This window comes from Alexandromys fortis, unplaced genomic scaffold, assembly GCF_014885135.2.
Source record: "Alexandromys fortis isolate MF-2015 unplaced genomic scaffold, M_Fortis_MF-2015_v1.1 scaffold_29, whole genome shotgun sequence".
Classification (NCBI taxonomy): Eukaryota; Metazoa; Chordata; class Mammalia; order Rodentia; family Cricetidae; genus Alexandromys; species Alexandromys fortis.
Window position 1 is genome coordinate 10,352,695 of NW_026067891.1, and position 23,561 is coordinate 10,376,255.

Below are 23,561 nucleotides of genomic sequence, written 5' to 3' on the forward strand. Positions count from 1 at the left end.
GCTAATCACGTGCCCCCCCCCCCCCCCCCCCCCCACCGCCCCCCCCCCACCCCTACAGTGCTCCATAGCTCTACCCCTACAGCCCCTCCATCACTCCACCCCCTACAGCCCCTCCAGCGCCCCACCCCCCCACCCCCCCACCTCCCACCCCCGCAGCCCCTCCATTGCTCCATCCCCACAGTGCATCTTTGAGCACTCCGGAGGTTCTGCTTCTTTGTAGAGTCTCTCCAGCCTCTGTCGTGGCTGCCTCTGTCATCTTGTGGAGATACAGGCATCCGTAAACTTCCCAGTTCCTTGCTTGCAGGAAAGTATTTGTCAGTTGTGACAGGGCTTCACGTAGCCCAGGCTATTCTTGAGCTGCTGCAGAGTCTAGCCCTGAAAATTTTTTTCACAATTTAAAAAAGGATTTGATTTTTTTCAATGATCTCATTTATTAATTGTGATTTACTTTAAAATATATTTGGCAATTTCATGCACATATATAATGTATTTTATCATATCTAACCCCATTGCTCCCTCTTACTCCCCCTCCCTCTGTCATTGGCCCCCTTACTCCTCCCTTTGTATCTTTTTCTGTGCCTGTGACCCATTGAGTTAGTTAAGTGTTGCTTGCATGATCATGGATGAGGAGTTATTTAGAGAAACAAGAGCAGCTTGCTAATGGCTACACCACTGAAGAAAATGGCTCCCCCTCTCTCTTTGTGTTGGTGTGTTTGTCTCACATGTGTGACCCCGGCTTGCCTGTCCTGACTACTGTCTGTCGTGTTGTCACATTTCATCCTCAGTCAGGAGGTAGGGAGGGGGCCAGTCCGGGGCATGGCGCTGTCCTGGCTGAGTGTGAGTCATCCCCTTTAGTTAAACCCTCTGAACATGTCCCTACAGACTCCAGAGGTGTGTCTTTCAGGTTATCTGAATACAGACAAATTGACAGTCGAGATTATAGACCACAAAAGGCAAGTCCCAAATGGTGGCTCTCAGGATGTCATTCATAGCGCAGAGTGTTAGGAGTCTTCCACGTTTACACTGAAGAGCAGGACCCGTCCCTAGGACTTACCTGCAAACTAGAAGGATGCTCAGTCTCTGGGTTGCCAGGCCCAGGACTCTCTGGAGTTCTGTAAAGAACTATAGGTATACACATCTGTCCAGTAGGCGTTTCATAGGCAGACAGCCTTACCTGAGCCTCCAAAGTTGGGCCCTGGAGAGCTGGAATAAGGCTTTTCCATTTTGTTTGTTTTGTGTTGCTTCCCTTTTTAAGATGCTGGTTCCTTAGAGGAATCAGAAATTGGAGTGTTTGTAAATGGAGTCCTAGCTCTTCTGGCTCTTTCAAGAATCCACCCTGAAACTGGGATGAAGGAAGAGCAGTCATTTCGAGCAGGCGCAGGTAGAGCCCTGTCAGTTATCTGGGCCCCTCCAATGAGTCGGAGAACAAAGAATGCTCCTCTGTGAAGTCAGATGATGCATTTACTTATTTATGGTCTGCCTTTTCTGATGGAATGCAGAGGCTTGCCTATCTGCTTTCACACCTCCCACTCGGGTCCTTAAACTTAGTGCTGTATCTCCTGATGGTAGATAGTCAGGAAATACCAGTATCTAACAATGGGTGGGTGGGTGGGTGGGTGGGTGGATGGATGGATGGTTGGATGGTTGGATGGTTAGATGGCTAGATGCTAACAGGAAAGAGAGATACAAAAATATTTGAAGTGGAGACTCTACTTTGGTTTCCCAGTAGCCCCAACGTGAATAATCATGCAGAAACTATATTAATTTCAACACTGTTTGCCCAATGGTTCAGGCGTATTCCTAACTAGTTTTTACATCTTAAATTAACCAATTTCTATTAATCTGTGTATCATCACAAGATTGTCACAGGTAAGGGTCTGGTGTCCTTCTCTGCTACATGGCATCTGCCTGACTCCTCCCATCTTTCTCCCAGCATTCAGTTTAGTTTTCCTGTCTGTCTCTATTCTGCCCTGCCGTAGGCCAAAGTCGTTTCTTTATTAATAAATGGTTATAAAATATATTCATAGTATACAGAGAGGAATCCCACATCAAATAGTGCAGGTAAATGGTGAAATAGCCCATGCTATACTGGGCTGAGGTTGTAGCTCAGTGGGAAGAGTGCTTGCCCGGCATGCACAAGGCCCTGAGTGTGATCCCCAGTGCCACATAAATTGTGTGTAGTGATTTACATCTATACTCTCAGCACTCAGGATATAGAGGCAAGAGGCTCAGAGGTTCCAGGCCATACCCAGTGACATAACAATGTCAAAGCCAAGTTAACTCCATGAGACAGTGTCTCAACAAATAAAGAACATTTCATTTGTCATTTAAGTTTGTATATAACTTGAGCATCGTAGATACTAGCATCTGTTAAAACTGGAAGGTGGAGGGTGAACACACTAAGTCTATTAATAAAGCCTACATTCTTGAAATCTTTTATAACAAAGCCAGTCATGTTGGCCCATGCCTATAATGATAGTACTTGAGAGGCTGAGGCAGGAGGATCAACATGAACTTAAGATCAGCCTGGGCTACATAGTGACGTTAGGCCAGTTTGGGATACATAGTGAAACTGTCAAAAAAAACAAAGTAGAGCAACAGTGAGTGGAGAGGAAGGAAGGGAAGAAGGGGGAGAAAGAAAGAAGGAGAAGGAAGGCAGGAAATGCAGGTAAGTTACATCTAACCTGGTACTGAAGGTTGAAAAGCTTCCTAAATGGGGTGTCCTGAGGTACACCATAAAAAGGGGTCTGGGAAGATGGCCCAGCCAGTAAAACATGAAGGTCTGAGTTCAGACACCTGGCACCCAAGAAGAAACTACTGCACCTGTAACCCCAGGGTTGGGAGTAGAGGCAGGAGGACCCCTGGGCTCAGTGGACAGACAACCTAGCTGATCAGTGAGCTCCAGGTTCTGTGCCCAACCATCTCAAAACAGTAAGACTGAGAGTGATGGAGGAAGGCCCTCTCCATCTCAATGTCTGGATCCACATACAGGTGCACACACATGCACACACCCATACAAACATCTGTATTCAATACACACAAGCACAAAAGAAAAGAGAAAAAAAGACACCCAAGACTGAGCATTGTCGGCAAGGGGTAGGGGTAGGAAAGTCATTATAGCTAACTGGTTGAACCACAGAAGAGCAGTGTGCACTCAACTCTGGTGAAACAGAAAGCTAGGGAAGTACACTGTAACCCCCCCCCCAACTGTAACTTTATCCTCAAGGTACATGGGAGCCAGGTCATGTCCAAGCAAGAAAGTTTTGCTATGCAAGAAAATAAAGGGATTTAATAAAAGCCTTGAAGCTGGTCCTTGCGGCCCTTCTCCCTCCGCCTGGGGGATGGTGGGATTTCGAACACTTCCCTATAGCTAGTTTAAAGGTCTGTTTACTTCAGTTGGCAAGTTGTTTTTCCTATGTAAGCGTCAATCAGAAATAAGGAAGGGGAATTTCTCTCAAAACAGAGTTGGGAACCAGGTGCCTCGGGAACTCCGGCAACTGTGGGCACACTTATGGCTCTCCGATCCTGGACAGGTTGCCACATAGTGTAAATTCTGTCCCAGTTCTACTTGTCCAGATCTTTCACTCAGTGTGAAGAAAGTGTTAGAGAACGGCTGATTCTTTTCAAGAGAGACAAAAGTAACAGTTGCTGGCCTTGAGACTTGACAGTCAGGAGGGCCCTTGTAACAGTTGCTGGCCTTGAGCCCTGATAGCCAGAAGCGGCCATGACCTCCTCCTCTTCCTCCTCTTCCAGAGACCACTTCATGTCTCAGCCCTCAAGTCCCCCTTCATCAATTTCTATTCTCTTGACTAAGCAAACCTGAGATAAACTACTCAAAAAACATCGTGGGTTGATGTGGGATTCCCCTCTGTATGCTATGAATATGTTTTGTGCCATTAGTTAATAAAGAAGCCACTTTGACCTACAGCAGAGCAGAATATAGCCAGACTGAAAGAGATATGGAGACAGAGAAGGCAGAATCGGATAGATGCCATGTAGCTGCCAAGGGAGAAAGACACCCGCCCACCAGAACCTTACAGGTAAACCACGAGCCTCTTGGTGAAATATAAAATAATAGAAATGGGTTAATTTAAGATATAAGAGTTAGTTAATAAGAAGCCTGAGCTAATAGACCAAGCAGTGTTGTAATTAATATAGTTTCTGTGTGATTATTTCGGGTCTTGGCAGCCAGGAATGAACGAGCCATTGCCTACAGTGGGTGGCACAGTTAACCCTTTAATGGCTCCAGCCATCAGTTCTCTGATAGCCTATGTGAAGGCTACATGCAGGATCAAGGAAGGAGGAATGCTTCCTCTGTAAGACTGGAGACAAGGGTGGCCACTCGCAAACCTTTCCTTTAACAGACTTCTGAAAATTCTAGGACACAGCCAAAGAAGTCCTAAGCAGGAACTGTGTAGGATCAAAACCTATACTAAAAAGTTCAAAAGATCATGTGGACAACCTATCATTGCACCTCAAGAAGCTAGAACAAAGAGCAATTAGGCAGAGAAAACAAATTAAGGTTATCCAAATTTAAAAGTAGCAAGTCACATGGTCTTACACATAGAAAACACTAAAGAATACCAAACATTATTAGAAGCAATAAGTCAAAGTTGTTTCTTTTATAAATACATTCGAATTTCTTTCATCTCTGCACTTTAAGATACCTGTATTATTTTGTAAGTTACATTTTATTTGTCTTGTTGTGCCTGTGCATATGTGGATATGCACACAGAGGACAAAGGCCAACTTTCAGGAGTTGGTTCTCTCCTTCTGCCACGTGGGTCCTGGGGATCCACTCAGAGCATCAGGCTTGGTGGCAAGTGCATTCACTCACTGAGCCGTCTTGGCGGCCCCATTTTACATAAGCCTTTTTTTTTAGTATGTATTAAGCATAAATAATGATGGGATTTATAAAGACAATCTTTCAAATATGTACTTTGGCCATATTCAGATGGAGGTTACATTGAACACACACATGTATATACATATACATGCATTTATATTTCTATATATCTGTACTGAAAGAGACCCACGCACACGCAGCAGGACCCTGGATTAGGCACAACCATATCCAAACACCTTTTTTCTTTTTACAGAGAGATCCTTTATTAGCAGAGAAAGAAATTTAAAGTGGCTGCTTTCTTTTTCCGACTGGAGTAGAAAACCCAGCAGCAAATGACCTTGCAGGTGTGATTTTTAAGAAGAAAGGGGAGGTCAGTGTTAGAAGAGGCTGGGATGCAGTGATATATTTTGGTTAGGTGTGTTAATTAGGTGAGCCAAAGGGGGCTTTGGTTGCTGAACTTTAATATTTTGAGAGCTGGATTTTGGTAGACAGCCTGGGGGGGGGGCGGTGGCCAAATAAGGGAATAGACCTTGGTGGAGCTCACGAATGTCACAGTTTTTAGCAAGGCAGAGGGACTGGGAGAGAAGGAGAGTGTGCCCACCAGAGCCAAGCTCGCTACGCGCTCAGGCTGGTTCACAATGAGAGAAAATATGTCGTATTTCTGAGTCTGTCCTTTTTGCTTCATATGACGATCCTAGTTCCATCCATCCTCCTGCAGATGACGTCATTTCAGTCCTTGGCGCGGAATGAACCGCCACGTGCATGTGGTACACATTTTCTCTACCCGTGCCTCCCCTGCCAGGCTGATAGCCTGGCCATTGTGAACAGTGCTGCAGTCAGCATGGCTGTTAGTGTTTCTGTGACGTGTTGACTTAAGACTCCATCAGGCGAACCCCCGACCTGGTGGACTGAGTCTAGTTCTGTTCCAGGTTCTTTGTGGAACCGCCCTCCTGACTGCCACAGCAGCTGAACAAGTTCGTGTTCCAGCCAGCAGGGTGTGCAGGTTCCCTTCCCCGCATCCTTGCCGTGTTTGTTGTTTCCTCGGTGGTCGCCATTCTGAGCAGAGTGAGGCACTTTTGCATTTCTGGGAGCTAACGATGGTGACAGATTTTCCCTTTTATTCTTCCCTAGTGCTCGAGTTCTCTAGCTATTATTACTCCTCTGTCAGATGCACAAGAGCGATTTCTCCTGAGTGAGCGCCCTTCACTCTGCTGATTGTTTCCTTTGACACGGAGAAGCTTTTCAATTTCCTGCTCCCTCATTTGTCAGTTCTTGGTTTTGTTTCTCGAGCTCTGGGAGGCCTTTTGGGAAGTCCTTTTCTGGACCCGACTCTGAAAGCTTTTCAGGTCTTTCCCAGCTTCGGAGTAGCAGTGTTTACCAGGAAAGAGGGTCTCTTTTTAATGCGTGTTCATCCAAGGAGTGAGGGAGGGATCTAGCTTCATTCTCTGTGCAGACAGTCGCTACTCCCAGGACTGTGTGTGGAGCGGGCTGTCTTTTCTCCAGCAGATTCTTTTGGCACTTTTGAAAATTCAGGCAACTGTGCGGACTCAGCTCTAGGTCCTGTGTCCTATCCCAGTGCCTGGGTTCCTGTCTCTGCGCCAGTAACCACGTTTGTGACGGCGTCGGGAACAGTAACGCCTCCAGGTTTTTCGTTGTGCTCAGTATGAATTTGCTGTACGGGGTCTTTTGTGCTTTTGCATAAAATTTAGGCTTGTCTTTTCTAGATGTGTGAGAATGTCATTAGGATAGATATGGGGTTGTATTGCCTTGGAACATTCTTTTTGATAATATAATTGTTTTCACTGTGTTAATTTCAAATAATCCCAAATTATCTGAAAAACAAATCAAGGAAGCAGTGTCTGTCACAGTAGCTACAAAAACAAAATGTCCCTGAGTAAGTTTATTCAAAAGTCAGATGATCTCCCTGGGCAATGGCTCGTGCCTTTAACCACAGCACTAGGGAGGCAAAGGCAGGCTGATCTCTGTGAGTTCAAGGCCAGCCTGGTCTACAGAGTGAGTTCCAGGAAAACCAGAGCTGTTACACACACAAAAGGAAAAAAAAAAAAAAAAGACCTGTCTTGAAAAACCAAGAGAGAAAGAGAAAAGTCAGATGATCTCCACAGCAGACTATAAAACATTGATGAAAAAAAAAAACTTAAGACACAAAATGGAAAGAGTCCATGTTCACGAATTAGAAAAAAATCAATATTGTTGAAATAGCCTTTGAAATGAGCTTACTATCTGAAGTGTTCTACAGATAAAATGCAGTGCCTATCAAGATTTAAATGATGTTTCTACAGGAATAGAAGCAAATACAAGCCTGAAATTTATATGGAGAGAGAGAGAGAACAGCCCTGAGATAAAGAAGGAAGTAGGAGTTATTACACCACCTGACTTTAGAATAACCCGCAAGGAGGGGTGTGATTCAGGGACAGACCTTATTCTTATTGTTCACAGGCCTGGAGAGATGGCTCAGTGGTTAGGAGCACATACTGCTCTTGCAGAGAACCCAAGTTCAGTTCCTAGAACCCATGTCAGACAGCTCACAACTGCCTGCAGCTCCAGCTCCAGGGAAATCCAACACCCCTGGCTCCTGGGTGCGCTGTATTCATGTGTACATAGCCACATACAGATGCATATATATAATTAAAAATAATAGTGATAGTAATAATAGATCTTTTTTAAAGCTCTAAATTCAAAACCCACCATCCCCAGCTCCCCCCCACACCCCCACACACACGAAACAAATTATGTACAAATAAAAAGGAACATGAGTCTGCTTGTTTGCTGTTCTTTTATGGAAGGCAAAATGCCAAGACTTGGGATGGTTTCCAGTACTACACCCTTGGGTCTCCCCTTCCTACCTCTCTGTGCCTACATACCTCAATGTTTAAAGGAGCGGTGAGAAAGAGGAGAAAAGGCGAGAAATCACATATTATTTATTTTATTTTGAGACAGGTTCTCACTATGCTACTCTGGTTGGCCTAGAACTAACTATGTAGACAAAGCTGACCTTGAACTCACAGAAATCTGCCTATCTCTGCCTCCCAAATGCTGGGAACAAAGGTGCGCATCACCACACCTGGATCATTTTTAAAACATAATTTATTTATCTTTATATTATGTGCATTGGTATGAAGGTGTCAGATCCTCTGGAACTGGAGTTAGAGATAGGTGTCAACTGCTACGTGGGTGCTGGGAATTGAACTCTGGGTCCCCTGGAAGAGTAGCCAGTGCTCTTAACTGCTGAGCCATCTCTCCAGCCCCTACCTGGTTTTTTTTTTTTTTTTTTTTTTTTTTTTTAAGATCCATGAGATATGTGTTACCTGGAACTCAGTACCACAGAGCTGTGACGGTCATCCCAGTTAAAGGACTGGCTAACGATCAGCTGTGACGGCACACCCCTGAAGTCCCAGCTATGGGGCAGAAGCTAAGGATTGTTGTGGAGCTACGGCCAGCTTGGTTTACCTAGTGTGCTTCGTGCCTTCAAGTTGCCGTAACAAAACGCCATTGACTTGAATGCTTTATGGACAACAGAAAGTTACATACAGCCTCATAGTTTCGGAGGCTGGAGTTCCAAGATTTAGACTGGGGTGACGATAGATCTGGTTTCCAGAGGGCCCACTTTGTGACTCATGGATGACCACCTTTCCTGTGTCCTCGCACAGAGGAAGAGTTGAGGGATCTCTCTGGGGTATCTTGATGAGGGCACTGATCTCATTTATGTGACAGATCCACCCTCGTGGCCCAATCCACTCTCAAAGCCTCCACCTTCAAATGAGCTCACTCCAGGCAAAGCCTGCAAGGTGTGGATTTCAAGGGCAGAGGGAGAGGGCGGACAGACTGTTGGATGGGTGAGAGGCCCTCATGAAATCTGGAAATTTGCCTCTTAGAAGACACAGAGGGGCAAGAAACTGCAGTGTAGGGAAAGAGCCAAACATGGGCTGAGTTTTGTTGCTCAGTCGGCACTGTTAAAGCCAGGAAGAATAAGGGTGTGACTAGAACACAGCTCTCAGGAGCTGTAACATTGATAATGATGAGGGTCCTTTTTGGTAGAGAACAGATATGTGTTGGTCTAAGTTGTCTGGTGACATTTTTGGACTAAATACTGAAACCACCAACCTAGTGATGTAATAACGATCATTATATTTACACCTAACTCAAGTCCCTTCTACCCTTACCCCACTGTCTATTGCTGGGTGGTCTTGTGTGAGAAGCAAAACCATTTCTCCTCCTGGTAAACAGGAATAGGGCATGTCTGACCTCCTGGGTCAGAGGTGGTCATGTGTGTGCAGCCTAGATACACACAGCTGTGGCTCTGGGTTCTGTTGCTGTGATAACACACTTCTCTGGAGTCATCAAGCCCTTACACCTGCCCAGCTGTGATTTGATGCTCACCTGGCTCTTACACCTGCCCGGCTGTGATTTGGTGCTCACCTGGCCCTTACACCTGCCCGGCTGTGATTTGGTGCTCACCTGGCCCTTACACCTGCCCAGCTGTGATTTGGTGCTCACCTGGCCCTTACACCTGCCCAGCTGTGATTTGGTGCTCACCTGGCCCTTACACCTGCCCAGCTGTGATTTGGTGCTCACCTGGCCCTTACACCTGCCCGGCTGTGATTTGGTGCTCACCTGGCCCTTACACCTGCCCGGCTGTGATTTGGTGCTCACCTGGCTCTTACACCTGACCGGCTGTGATTTGGTGCTCACCTGGTCCTTACACTGCCCAGCTGTGATTTGGTGCTCACCTGACTCCTATTCCCCTTTGTGCACCTCTCCATTTTCTTAGGAAATGGAGCCAACCCTTGCTCATTTCTAGAACACTGTTTCTTTGTCTTTACACAAGTCACCAATGAGATTATAAAACCCCATGAGGCAGGCTGAGGAACTCACATATGGAGGGAAGTGTATCCCTGCTACTGTGAGTGTAAGCAAATACTTCCAGACCTAGTCTGGAGAACTGAAACCTGTGTTGCAAGCCACCCATCAATACTCCATGAATGAGGCCCTGCTAACCATGTGCAAAGACCCAGTGCTCTGGCTTTTTTGGTTGCTGTGGCAACCCCTGGTCTTGAGGGACACTTGGCCATTGTGTGCCATTGTGTCCCATTGAGTCTGCAGGAAAGCTGCCAGCTGCTAGTCAAGAAAAGAATGTCCTGAGACCACCAGTACTTTGTCTTAAGCTGAGTGAGATAGGGGAATGAAAGGAAGCATTATGAAGCCCCAGAGAGGCTTCAGGGGAGCTGTGCTGCTTTTGTGTGTGTGTGTGTGTGTGTGTGTGTGTGTCGTTCACACAAAGCTTTCCTGTGTAAAGGGCCTGAGCAGTGCCATGCAGACATGTCAGACGCCATCGCCAAGGTGTTTGCCAGCATTTAGTGTTTATTCAATGAATGTGCAAGTAGGCATTTCTCCTGAGCCCGACAAATGGCAGGGATGCGTGTGTGTGTGCGCGCGCGCACGCGCATTCATGGCACATGGAAGGGTTTTCATCTGCCACTCTCCACCTTATTTTATTTTTTGAGACAGGGTTTCTCTGTGTAGCCCTGGCTGTCCTAGAACTCACTATGTAGACCAGGCTGAGCTCAAACTCAGAGATTCACCTGCCTCTGCCTCCTGAATACTGGATTAAAGGTGTGCCCACCAGTCTGGCCCCATCTGTTTTTTTGGGATGGATTCTCTCACCGAATCTGTAGCCGTCAGATTGAGCTAGACTAACTGGCCAGTGAGTCCCAGGGATTCTTCTTGGCTTGCCGTGCAGTCTGATAATCACTGTACTGCTCAGTTGATTTTAAATTTCTCTTTTGTTTCTGAGCACACCAAAGGAAAAGTCACCATTGAGTATTAGCCTACTTTTTCCCCCTCCCTGAGTCAGGGTTTCTCTGTGTAGCCCTGGCTGTCCTGGGCTCTTTGACCAGGCTGGCCTTGAACTCAGAGATCCACCTGCCGCGGCCTCCTGAGTGCTGGGACTAAAGGTGTCTGCCACCACCTTTCACACGCTCTATTCTCAGCTGGTTTCCCAGTCTATCGTTTCGCTTAGTTGATTGGTTGGGAAGGGGGAGGTTGTATTTTGTTTGGTGACAAGGTCTCATATAAAGCGGGCTCAACATATATCTAGAACTGAACGCATATCTAAGAATGACCTTGAACTTCTTCCTCCTACACCCCCCAGAGTGCCAGTGCACTCTGCACCACCATGTCCAGTTTCTGCCCTTCTGGGCATAGGACCCGGGGCTTCGGGAATGCCGAGCAAGCTCTCTACCCCCCGAGTCACCTCAACAGTCCTGAATTTTCCCGTTCTTGAACTTCTACATCAATGGAGCCATCTAACGTCAGCTTTTTCTGTGACAGCCCGTGACCGTCCTTTGTTCATTCCTGTGTTTATCTGTTCATCCACGGAGGGACACCTGCATTGTGCCAGTCCCCTGGCTACTGTGAACAGCAGCGCAGTGGGCATACGGAATGATGTGTTTCAGTCCCGTCTGCAGTTTTCTTGTACAGTAGCATCTGAGTGGACTCTGACACGTGGCAATTCTGTTCACCTCTTTTGGTTTTTTTGAGACAGGGTTTCTCTGTGTATCCCTGGCTGCTTACTCTGTAGACCAGGCTGACCTCAAACTCAGAGACCCGCCTGTCTCTGCCACCAGCGTGCTGAGATTAAAAGTGTGCGCCACCACCCAGCACTGTTCTTGTAGAAATCACAGACTTTTATTGTTTTTTGTTAGAGTCTCCCTGTGTAGCCCAAGCTGGACTTAATCTCCCTGAGTGCTAGAATTACAGGAGTGGACCACCACACACTGTTTAGGAACCTGTAATTCTGGGCCTATAAGATGGCTTAGCCAGTAAAGGCACTAGCAACAAAACCTGAGAATCTGAACATGGTTGCTGAGCCCCATATGGTAAAAGGAGAGAACTGACTTTTAGAATTTGTTCTTTGACTCTACATCTCTTCATGTATGTGCCACATACGCGCACGCATGCACGCGTGCATGCACACACACACACACACACACACACACGTAATTTTTAAAAAGAAGCCGTAATTCTTTTAATCCTTTATTTATTGAGATGGGGTCTTGCTATACAGTAGCCCTTCCTGGCCCCAAACTCTGTAATCCTGTCACGGTGTCTTAGTTACTTTTCTGTTGCTATGATAAAACACCATGACCAAGGCATCTTCTAGACGGAAGAAGGGTTTATTTGAGCCTACGGTTCCAGAGGGGTGAGAGTTTGTCACCAGCAAGGTGGCGAGGTAGGGAGCAGCAGGCATGTTGGCTGGAGCAGCGAGCCAAGAGCTTATTTCCTGAACCGCAGGTGTGAAACAGAACAACTAGAAATGGTGTGTGTGTTGTTTTTAATCTAAGTCTCAGTCTTACAATTTTACCAAGAGAGACGTAGGAGTCAGATCCTGGGGTGAAAATCTGCTGGCTCAGAGAGGCCGAGAAGCAACCAACTGTCCTTCCTCCTTAGCTAGTGTCTCAGAAAAAGAGCTTCTCTTCCACTGGTCCACACCGAAAGGCTGCCAGACTCAGTGTCCTTCCTCACTACTCCCTGTGTGCTTCCTGTGTGTTCTCCATCCACTCTCCTGACTGCCTCTTACTCTCTATGACTGCTTCCCACCAGCTAGTTGCTAGCTCTGCCTCTTGATCTGAGGTTGATTTTATTTAATTAGCACAATCTTGAAATTCACAGTGTGATCAGTTATCCCACAACAGGTATGGGTTTTTAAGCTCTCAAAGCCTGCCTCCAGTGCCATCGTGCCCCCAAGAAGCCCACACCTCCTAAACCTCCCAAACAGTGCTACCAACTGGGAACAAAGTGTTCTAATACACGAACCTATGGGGGACATTATTTAAAGCAGCACACACAGGATCTCCCCAGTTCTGGCTGGGATTACAGATGTTTGCCTTCACACAAGGGCAGAACCCCAATATCCGAACATCAACACCAACGTCAAGACTAAGGATTTTGGAGTTATTCCTCTATTCTCTCTCCCATGTCAATGACCCACAACAAGGCTACTTTGTGTGCTCAGGGTGACCCTGGTGGCCAATGGATGGTCTGAATGCGTGTCCTCTGCTCCTCTCAGGAAACCTGACGGTATGGTTAGGTAGCCTCTTCTCCTGGAGATGTCTCTCCACAGAAGTCAGAATAGACATTGTGTGTGAGGCCAGCTGCAGCAAATCCTACCCTCCCACTCCAATCATGCCAGGCTCCACCGTCATCTGGATCTGCCCTTCGCTGTCCCCCACGTTTGACACCACTGAGCACTGCTCACCCCAGCTCGCCTTTCTTCTCTGGCTTTTGGAATCTACTTAACTTTGCAGCTTGGGACACGCGCGCCCGCACATATACACACATGCTCACGCACATACACATGCACACACACACACCCACACACGTGCATGCTTGGTCCACAAGGAAGCTCTGCATCGTCCCATTGAGCCTTGCACATGCCAGTCAATCAGTCATGACTCTATGCTAGAGTTTTGGGTTGCTCGGTTTTGTTCTTGCAGCAAGCATGGCCTTACAACACATCCCTGGCTGATCTTGACCTCGCTATATAGCCTGGACTGGCCTTGAACTCACAGTTCCAAATGCTGAGATTACAGGCACACCACCATGCCTGGCTTTTCATCTTGTACTTTGTGAAGTTCATTGTTGACAGTGAACTGGGGAATTTTTTTATGTGCATATCTTGCCAGGTTATTTTAAGAAGTTAATGACAGGATGAATAAAGCAGCCTAGGACGTTGAATTCTCCCACCCCTTCTCTGATCCTAGTCCTCTGCCAAAGAACTAGGAACATGTTTTCCCTGACTTCTTCCTCCTCTGCCTGAGCGATTCAGAGTCTTGCTATAACAGCTTCTTAATTAACTTTTGTTGATTGAATTAGTGGGCAGGAAAGTGAATGAGCAACAGGCATTCTTCTGAGAATGTCTGACAGAGGTGGTGTTTGTTATAAGGCTAGTTTCAGCTGCAGGGCTCTGAAATGTCACACGTCACTAGGATGTGTTTTCAAAAGTGGCCTGTCATCGCAAGTGCCCGGGCGTGACTCTGGCTCTGATGGGCTATTCAGAAGTTCATGCTCAAGTTCTTCAAGAGTCTTGAATTCTCAAAAGCATATTATTTGTTTACTAATATCAAACTCATTCATTTTATTTTATGTCTGAGTGTTTTGCCTGCATCTGTGTATGTGTGCCTCGTATGTGCTTCGTGTCTGAGGAGATCAGAAGAGGGCAACGGATCTCCACGGATCTCCGGGAACTGGAGTTAACAATGGTTGTGAACCATCATGTGGATGCTGGGAACTGAACCCAGGTCCTCTGAAAGAGGATCTTGCTGAGACATCTCTCCAGCCCTTCGAAAACATATTTAATGGAAGAAGCTTGAATTATGTGCAGTCTCGGTGCTCTGTTTGAGACAATGGCCTTAAGTGAGAGGTGGCGACCACTTTTTCTGCATAGCTGCTCTGCTGCGGAGTGAACAGGCTTGCTTGAGTTGGATATATTAGAATCAACTTTTCAAAACCCCATTAAATTGTCGAGAGAAGAATAGGGTTTCTAAGTTAATTTATGGTCACAGTGTTAACGCCTGCTGTTTTCTCCCTAATTTTTCTCTTATGAAAAGAAATAAAATGGTTTCTCTGAATGGCTTGCTTTTGAGACGGGCTCTCACTGTGCAGCTTCTGGCCGGAACTCACTGTGGAGAGCAGGCTTCAACTCACAGAGGTCTGCCCGCCTCTTCCTCCTCCACGCTGGGGTTAAAATGATGAGCAGTCATAACTATGCCTTTTTTCTTCAAGCCCTCTATTACTGTGGCTAGGTCAACTAAATTAATTCGTCTATTACAAATGCAGCCATGTTTGGGGGGTCAGGAAGTCCCGTGACCAATGTCCTGAGACCCGAGAGTGCCCTTCTTCAGATATGAAATAGGGAGAACCCTGTTTGCTAGACGCCTGGGCAGATATCTGGAACCAGAGGACTATTTGGAGCCTTTCAACCCACTCACATGACAGCCTTTCCACCCGGAAGAGTTACAGTCTCCAGAACATGGCACAGCTGGCTCTGAGGTGGATCCTCCCAGGGACAAAAGATAAAGCACGCAGAATCTACTGCTGTCCAGTGTCCACACAGAACAGAAACTGCCCCAGCTAGTACAGGCAAGTCACACAAAGGTGGTCAGGCTGCAGAGGAATTTTACACTTGCTGACAAGGGCCTTGTTTGGGTAGGGATCCTGTCCTCTCATTCCTCATTTTCCCTCTGTACCAGGGGACATCCAGGAAGGAAATACCACTGTCCCTCTTCATTTAAGAGAGAAGAGACTTGGGTTTGCCCTGGCAGTGTTAGGAGTCTGTGCTGCATCTATCCATAGCTAAGATGAGCCTCAGGCAGGAGGCCCTAGATAGGGTGACAGTCTCAATAACCCAGGACTGCGTGGTTTCAGAACAAAATTTTCATCTCTGAGTTCCAAGCGTATTTGGACAATTTGTCATTCTAAGACAAACTATGTGTTATAAAATGGGCACCAGCTGGCACCCCCCCACACACACACACACTGAATGCCCAGGCTCCCTGGACAGCCCAGGGACTAATGTTTCATGTAGGAAGTCCTGAGTGTCCTGCGCTGGGTCATCAAAGATGTCTGCTCTGAAGATTCCTGACTGAATTTGTGCACACATTTGTCATCACTTGAGGGGGCTCTCAATCCAGGTCTTTCTGAGTTGTTGTTGTTGGTGGTGGTGGTGGTGGTGGTGGGTGTGGGGTGAGTGTGCGCGCACAGGTACATACATGGCAGGGATGTGTGGGAACCAGATGTCATCCTTGGCTGTCTTCCTCAGCACTTTCCACGTTGTGTTTTGAGACAAAGTCTCTTTCCTGGAGCTCACTGATTGGCTAGACTGGCTGGCCAGTGAGCCCTAGGCAGTCCACCTCTTTCCACGTCCCTGGCACTGAGACTGGAAGCATGGGCCACCACGCCCAGCTCTTTCTCGTGGGCTCTAGGGGTCAAGCTCGGGGCATAGCAGCAAGCACTTGGCTAATCAGGCCATTTCTCTGGGCCTCTATTTTTCCATCTAGAAACGTATGCTCACCCTGTCTGGAGTGTGGAAGATGCGAAGGAAAGTTTGTAAATTAAGTGTCTGTTCAACACAGAATTGCTTCATTAAAGAGAGTTTGGCATACAGCAAAGGCATTTGTATCCCAAGAGCCTTCTCCACGAAGTAGGCAATGGTAGGTTTAGATGCCTGTTGCGGTGCTCTGGTCCTCACGGGCCTAAGTCTATGGTTTTGGTCTCTTTCAGAACAGCCCCAAGTGAAGGGATCCTCTTCCTGAAGGAGGGGATCATGGCTTCCTTGTTGCTCGCCCGGCGTGTGGCCTGCAGCTCCCAGAAAAGCTTCTGCCTCTTCACACCTGGTAAGCCCCCAAGAAACACACTGAAGACGAGGGGTCTCTGGTCAGAGTCTTCAAGGATAGAAAGATCTGGCTGCTTCTGGTGCTTTCCTAGTGTTCATCAGTGAGACTATCACCATAACTACCACTTCATCACCCCGCCCACAAATGAACAGTTCTCACAGAGGAAGGGAGTTGATGGGACTGAGAGCCGTTCTGCTCAGGGATGGTGGCCTCTAAGGACCTGGAAAGAAAGACACTCAGCTGGGGTTGGTCCCAAGGAATAAAGAAAGCCACAAAAATGAGGCTGTGGGTGTGTGTGGCTGAGTGGCAGAGTGCTTTCCTAGCAAACACTAAGCTCAGGGTTTACACCCAGCACTGTATACACTGGGGCTTTGGGCTGAGGAGGCGGCTCATTAGAAAATAAATTTGCTGTGAGTGAGAACTGGAACTCAGATCTTCACACAAAAGCTAGTGGGTGTGGCAGCCTGCTTATAAATCCAATCTTTAGGAGTTGGACAGAGGAAATTCCAGGGCAGGGCGGCTAGTCCAACTAGGGAGATCAGTCCAGGGATCATTAGGATACCCCGGACAGCTAGTTAGACCAGTCACATCAGCCCAGGGTGCATCAGGAGACCCCGGGACAGCTAGTTAGACTAGTCACATCAGCCCAGGGTGCACCAGGAGACCCCAGGACGGCTAGTTAGACTAGTCACATAAGCCCAGCATGCATCAGGAGACCCCGGAACAGCTAGTTAGACCAGTCACATCAGCCCAGCGTGCATCAGGAGACCCCAGGATGGCTAGTTAGACTAGTCACATCAGCCCAGCATACATCAGGAGACCCAGGACGACTAGTTAGACTAGTAAGATTAGGGTTCATTAGGGTGCCTCAGTAGGAGAACAATTGAAGAAGACACCTGGCCTCAGCTTCGAGTGTCCCAACACACAATATTCATTCACACACAAATATACAAATGGGTGAAGTGGTAACCACCTTTAATCACAGAACTCAAGAGTTCAGGTCAGGATGATCAGGAATTCCAGGTCATCCTCAGCTGTATAGAAAGTCCAAGGATAGCCTGGGTACATGAGACATGTCAAAAAAAAAAAAGCTGACGTCACAAGCATGATACCAATGGCCAAATAATTCCAGCATCCAGGAGATTAAGTTGGGAGGGTCAGGAGTTCAAGTACAAACTTGGCTAGAAAGGAAAGAAGGAAGGGAGTGAGGAAAGAAAGAAGGGGAAATGAAAAGGAAAAGTGACTGAACAGATGAACCTCCAGCTGATATCTGTCTGGCTCGAGTGTTTGGGCACTGAACTCCTGCTGTGAACTCTGACCCACCCACGCCCTCTAATCAAGCACACCGTGGGACTGTCTCGCAGTGCTGACCTGCAGCGAGCCAGGAATCCGTCACCAAGTCATTAATTGTACTTTTATTTTGAGACAAGGTCTCTTTAGCCTATTAGCTCTGTAATCCCTGCACCCAGAAGGCTGAGGCAGAAGGATTGTGAGTTTAAGGTCAGTCTGGGATGCTACACACAGAGTTCCACACCAACATCATGAGATCTTGTCTCAAAAACAAACAGGAAAGGGCTGAGGCGATGACTGGGCTGCAGGAATTGAACTCAGGGAGTCAGGCTTGAGTATCAAGTGCTTTTACCAGATGAGCCAGCTCTCCAGTCTTGATAAAAAGAGGGCTTGCCACACAAGTGTGAGGATCAGCACCCATGTGAAATCTGGGTGTGTGAAGGCTGGGAACAGAGGTACACTTCTGTAATTCAAGCATTGTAAAAGGAGGCAAGGGAGTCCCTAGGGTTTCCAGCTAGCTAGTCTAGCCAGACCAAGAGTTCCAGTTCACTGAGAGACCCTGCCCCAAAATATGTGGTGAAGGGATGGAAGTTACTACCCTACTTCAACACATGCACCTTACACATCCACACACACACATATGTACATATCCCATCCACATGTGCATGCATGCACACACACACAGACACACACACCACACACACACTTACAGACACAGACATACACACCACACACACACATACACACAGACAGACACACACACCACACACACAGACACACACACCAAACACACACAGACACAGACATACACACACCACACACACAGACACACATAGACATACACACAGAGACACACACATACAGACACACTCACAGACACACACAGAGAGACACACACACACCACAGACACAGACATACACACACACATACACGCAAACATACACACTCACACACAGACACACATTAAATGAGTGAATAAATGAGAGGAAGAGCAAGGCAGGGCTCTAGTTGGATTTTACCTTGACATTATTAGGTTCACATACAGGACAATTGTTTTCTGGGAATAGTATTTTCATTTAATTTTCATTTATTAAGCTCAGCTGGTAAAATCACTTGCTACATGTGCTGGCTAGTTTAATGTCAACTTGACACAAACAAGAATCGTATGAGAAAAGGGAACCTCAACTGAGAAAATGTCTCCGTAAGATCTGACTATAAGACATTTTCTTAATTAATGATTGATGGAAGAGGGCCCAGCCCATCGTCGATGGGGTCATCCCTGGGATGGTGGTCCTGGGGTCTCTAAGAAAGTAGACTGAGCAAGCCACGATGAGCAAGTCAGTAAGCAGCTGCCCTCCATGGCCTCTGCATCAGCTCCTGCCTCTATGTTCCTGCCCTTTGTGTGAGCTCCTGACTTCCTTCAGAGATGAACAGTGATATGGGAGTGTAGCCCAAATAAACCCTTCCCTTCCCAACTTACTTTTGGTCATGGCATTTAACACAGCAATAGAAACCCTAACTGGACACCACTCAAGCCTGACAACTTAAGTTCAAAATGCAGGCTGAAAGCCAGATTTGGGGAGAGGAGTGTTTAGTTATAATGCCAGCCCTCCTGTAACAGATGCAAGAGAACTGGCCAGAAACGTGAGGGCTAGCTAGCCTGGAGTGTGCAGCGCAGCAGCAGAAATAGCAAGAAACCCTGTCTCAGTTGGGGAGGTGGGGAGAGACAAGAAAGGGAGGACTCCTAAAAGTTGCCCTTTGACTTTCACACACTCCCTGAGGCATGTATGCCCCATCATGCACATGGCACACGCATGCCCCATCATGCACATGGCACACGCATGCCCCATCATGTACATGTCGCGTGTGTGTGCATGCACACACATTCTGAACAAACTAAAAGTTATTTTCAAAGATCAAGACGACATTAAGGGTGGGATGGTGATGGCACATGCCTTTATTCTACGTGGGAAGTGGAGGCAGGTGGATCAGAGGGCTGACTCAGTGGACCTCTGTCTACTGTGCCCATTCTTGTGTGCCACAACACACTCTGCTTTCTACAGACCTTTTTCTTCTCTGTGATTCTGATAAGAATTTGAATCTAGGAGACATGTTGTTTTTGCTGAACCACCAGATGAGGTGGCAGGGTACCCACAGGGTCTGAGGAGGAGTCAGAAAAGCAAGTGTTCGGGTTAATCAGCAGTTAGCTGCATGAGCCTGTCCCTCTAACTAACCTCTCTGACCTCATATCCTCAGTAATGTAAGCATAATATTTACCTTGTGCCGAGCTGCTAGATCTGATCTTTTTTAATTTTTTTTTTAGATGTGACTTTTTAAAAAAATTACTTTTTTGGGAGAAAATAAAGACTTTTATATTCTCCCTGGGGAAAGCTAGAGAACTTCTCAAACCTCCCCCTCGGCTGGAAATTGAACAAAGCTGACTTGGTGAAAAGTTCTTTTCATCTGAATTTACATTCATATTCTACATTGTTGGAATCAATGCTGTAACCCTGAGTCCAACTGTGGAAAGAGTGAATAATTTAGCATTCAAAGGTCACCACCACTTGAGGGCTGGAGAGATGGCTCGGTGGTTCAGAGCACTTGTTCTTTTTTTTTTTTTTTTTTGGTTTTTCGAGACAGGGTTTCTCTGTGGTTTTGGAGCCTGTCCTGGAACTAGCTCTGTAGACCAGGCTGGCCTCAAACTCACTGAGATCCGCCTGCCTCTGCCTCCCGAGTGCTGGGATTAAAGGCGTGCGCCACCACCGCCCGGCTCAGAGCACTTGTTCTTGCGGAGGACCAGGTTTGGTTTCCAAAACCCGCATAGTGATTTATAACTATCTATGCCTCCAATTGCAGTGGATCTGACGCCCTCTTCTGACCTGCTCAGGCTCCAAGTACACACATGATGCAGGCATGCATACATACATGCAAAACACTCACATATAAAACTAGTGAGAGAATCTAACTTTAAAAGTCCACTGAATTCTATAATGTTTAACTCTTTCAGTGGAATGAACTCTAGAAACTTCCTTTTCGGAGTCAAAAGGAAAGAAAAGCTGCTTTCTTCGTACTGAAGCAGTTGTGTATCCTAACTGCTTCCGAACACAGCACTGCAACCCTGCCTCACATCCTGCCATCACTTGGGAAGCTTCTGATACCCAAAGCAACTAAGAGAGTCGAGAGTGGGCTCAGATGTGTTTTCTAGATCTGTCTTACACATATTTATTGACAACTTAGCCTTCCTGTAGAATGCTGATGGGATTTATTTTTTAATTTTTTTATTGATTTTTATTGAGCTATACATTTTTCTCTGCCTTCCACCCTCTCCCATGGTCCCCATGCTCCCAGTTTACTCAGGAATCTTGTCTTTTTCTATTTCCCCTGTAGATTAGATCTATGTATGTCTCTCTAAGGGTCCTCATTATTGTCTGGGTTCTCTGGGATTGTAAATTTTAGGCTGGTTTTTCTTTGTTTTATATCTAAAAGCCACATATGAGTAAGAACATATGATATTTGTCTTTCTTGGTCTAGATTACTTCACTCAATATGATGTTTTCTAGATCCATTCATTTGCCTGCAAATTTCAAGATGTCATTTTTTTCTGCTGTGTAGTACTCCATTGTGTAAAAGTACCACATTTTCCTTATCCATTCTTTGGTCAAGGGGAATTTAGATTGTTTCCAAGTTCTGGCTATGACAAACAATGATGCTATGAACATAGTTGAGCACATGTCCTTGTGGCACGATTGAGCATCCTTTGGGTATATACCCAAAAGTGGTATTGCTGGGTCTTGAGGAAGGTTGTTTCCTAATTTTCTGAGAAATCGCCACACTGACATCCAAAGGGACTGTACCAGTTTCCACTCCCACCAGCAATGGAGGAGTGTCCCCTTTACCCCACATCTTCTCCAGCATAAGTTGTCAGTGTTTTTGATCTTGGCCATTCTTACAGTTGTAAGTTGGAATCTCAGATTTGTTTTGATTTGCATTTCTCTGATGACTAAGGATGTTGAACATTTCCTTAAGTGTCTTTCAGCCATTTTAGATTCCTCTGTTGAGAGTTCTCTGTTTAGGTCTGTACTCCATTTTTTTAATTGGATTATTTGTTCTTTTGATGACCAATTTCTTGAGTTCTTTGTATATTTTGGAAATAAGCCCTCTGTCCAATGTGGGGTTGGTAAAGATCTTTTCCCATTCTGTAGGCTGCCATTTTGTCTTAAATACAGTTCCTCATGTTGTGGTGACTGCCCAACCATAAAATTATTTCATTGCTATGTCATAACTGTAATTTTGCTACTGTTATGAATTGGAATGTAAATATCTGATATGCAGGATATCCAATATATGACCCCAAAGGGGTCATAACCCACAGGTTGAGAACCGCTGGCACAGACAAATCTTAGATGTATCTGTGAGGGAGTTCTAGATTAGGCTGAGGTGGGTTTTCCAAAAGACCCACTTTGACCGTGGGCAGGACCATTCCAAGCACTGGGATCTCAAACTGATTAAAAAGGGGAAATCAAAGCCCAGCAATGGCAGTGCACCCCTTTAGTCCCAGCACTCAGGAGGCAGAGGCAGGCAGATCTCTGAGTTTTTGAACTGGCAGGACAGCTCAGCAGTTTAAAGCATTTGCTATTCAAGAGTACAATCTAGGTTCAGTCACAGTGAAAGGGAAGAACTCTCTCCCCAAGTTGTCCTCTGACCTCCACACACACACGCTGTGTTACACTTCAGCATGCACACGTGTGCACGCATATGCACAGGCATGCACACTGAGCATGAATCCTAGGGCCACCTTCATGTTAAGAGCTCAGTACACTGGGTCCATCATTTACTGACTGTGTGTCATCAAAAAGTGCAGAGGGGGGGGGAATGACTCATCAGATGGGCTTGGGTCCCAGCACCCACATGGCAGCTCACAACCACCCAGTTCCAAGGAATCTAACACCTTCTGACCGCCAGGCACTGCACGCTCATGATGCACATAGGTTAAGCCAGCAAACACACATGGAACAGGAAGCTGGGTCAGCTCAACATGTTCCCTTGGATGGGAGCATTTCCTACAGCTTTACTGGCTGTGCATGGCTTTCCCCATTTGTGGAATCTTTATTGTTCTCCCAGGGTCTTGTTTGTTCAGAAGCAGTCTTCCTGGATGGACTTGTCAGAACAAAGCTGAGATCCTGGGGCCACCTGTTAAGGACTGAGGGCATCTGTTGGGGCTGATCCTCCTTGTGTCTTGTCACCAGGGGTTCTCATTTGTCTTTTGTATGACAGGATCTAGATATATCAGTCAAGCTGCTGCCAAAGTTGACATTGAATTTGATTATGATGGGCCACTGATGAAGACAGAAGTCCCGGGGCCGCGATCTCAGGTGAGTCAACCACACCTAAGACAAAGGCCCAGCAGGCAGGTGCGCGGACAGCTTGGCATACGTTCTGAGCCTCTACTAAAGATGTGTATAAAAACAACTCAGTGTCTCAGGATGTTGCCTGACAGTCAGTCATAGATTGCGGACATGTGGCTTTCAGATTGCTCATGCGTTTAGAGCTAACCAGCAGTTAGGTAGGTGGCCTTGCTGGAGCCATCTGCAGGCCTAAGGTGGAGCTGGCTGTCAGCCGGTGCAGTTTCTGCCTGCAGTAACTCGCCTCTGCTCCGTGGGTCGCCGTTCCTCCGGCTTGTCACACTGGGCTTATTCTGATCTTACTGTAAGTCCACTGAGACTGAAACTTCACACTGGCTTTCAGATGTCCCCACCTTAGTCCCTTGGCCAAAGCAAGTCCATTGGGTCACTGTCAGTCCAGAATTAAGGACTGGGGCTGAACTCACAAGCGACACTGAAAGTCGAGGCATAGGGCCGGGTATCAAAGACAACTGACTTTGGTCTTGAAGGACAAAGATAAATCTAACATAAAGAAGGCAGTCTGTACAAGTGATAACAAAGCCGAACTTGGGGAAGGAGAAGAAGGAGAGAGACAGGAAGAGAACTTGGGGTGTGGAATGAGGGTAGGGAAG

General features: G+C 46.6%; 1 protein-coding gene across 1 annotated transcript in view; it reads left to right on the plus strand.

Moving 5' to 3' along the window:
- Abat (4-aminobutyrate aminotransferase) overlaps positions 1-23,561 on the plus strand; it is an 85,931-nt gene that overhangs the window by 28,789 nt on the left and 33,581 nt on the right. Inside the window, exons 2-3 of the mRNA XM_050136420.1 lie at positions 16,145-16,257; positions 22,823-22,920. Of these exons, the coding sequence (XP_049992377.1) occupies positions 16,188-16,257; positions 22,823-22,920 (168 nt within the window). The 5' untranslated portion in view covers positions 16,145-16,187. The remainder of the gene's footprint in view (positions 1-16,144; positions 16,258-22,822; positions 22,921-23,561) is intronic.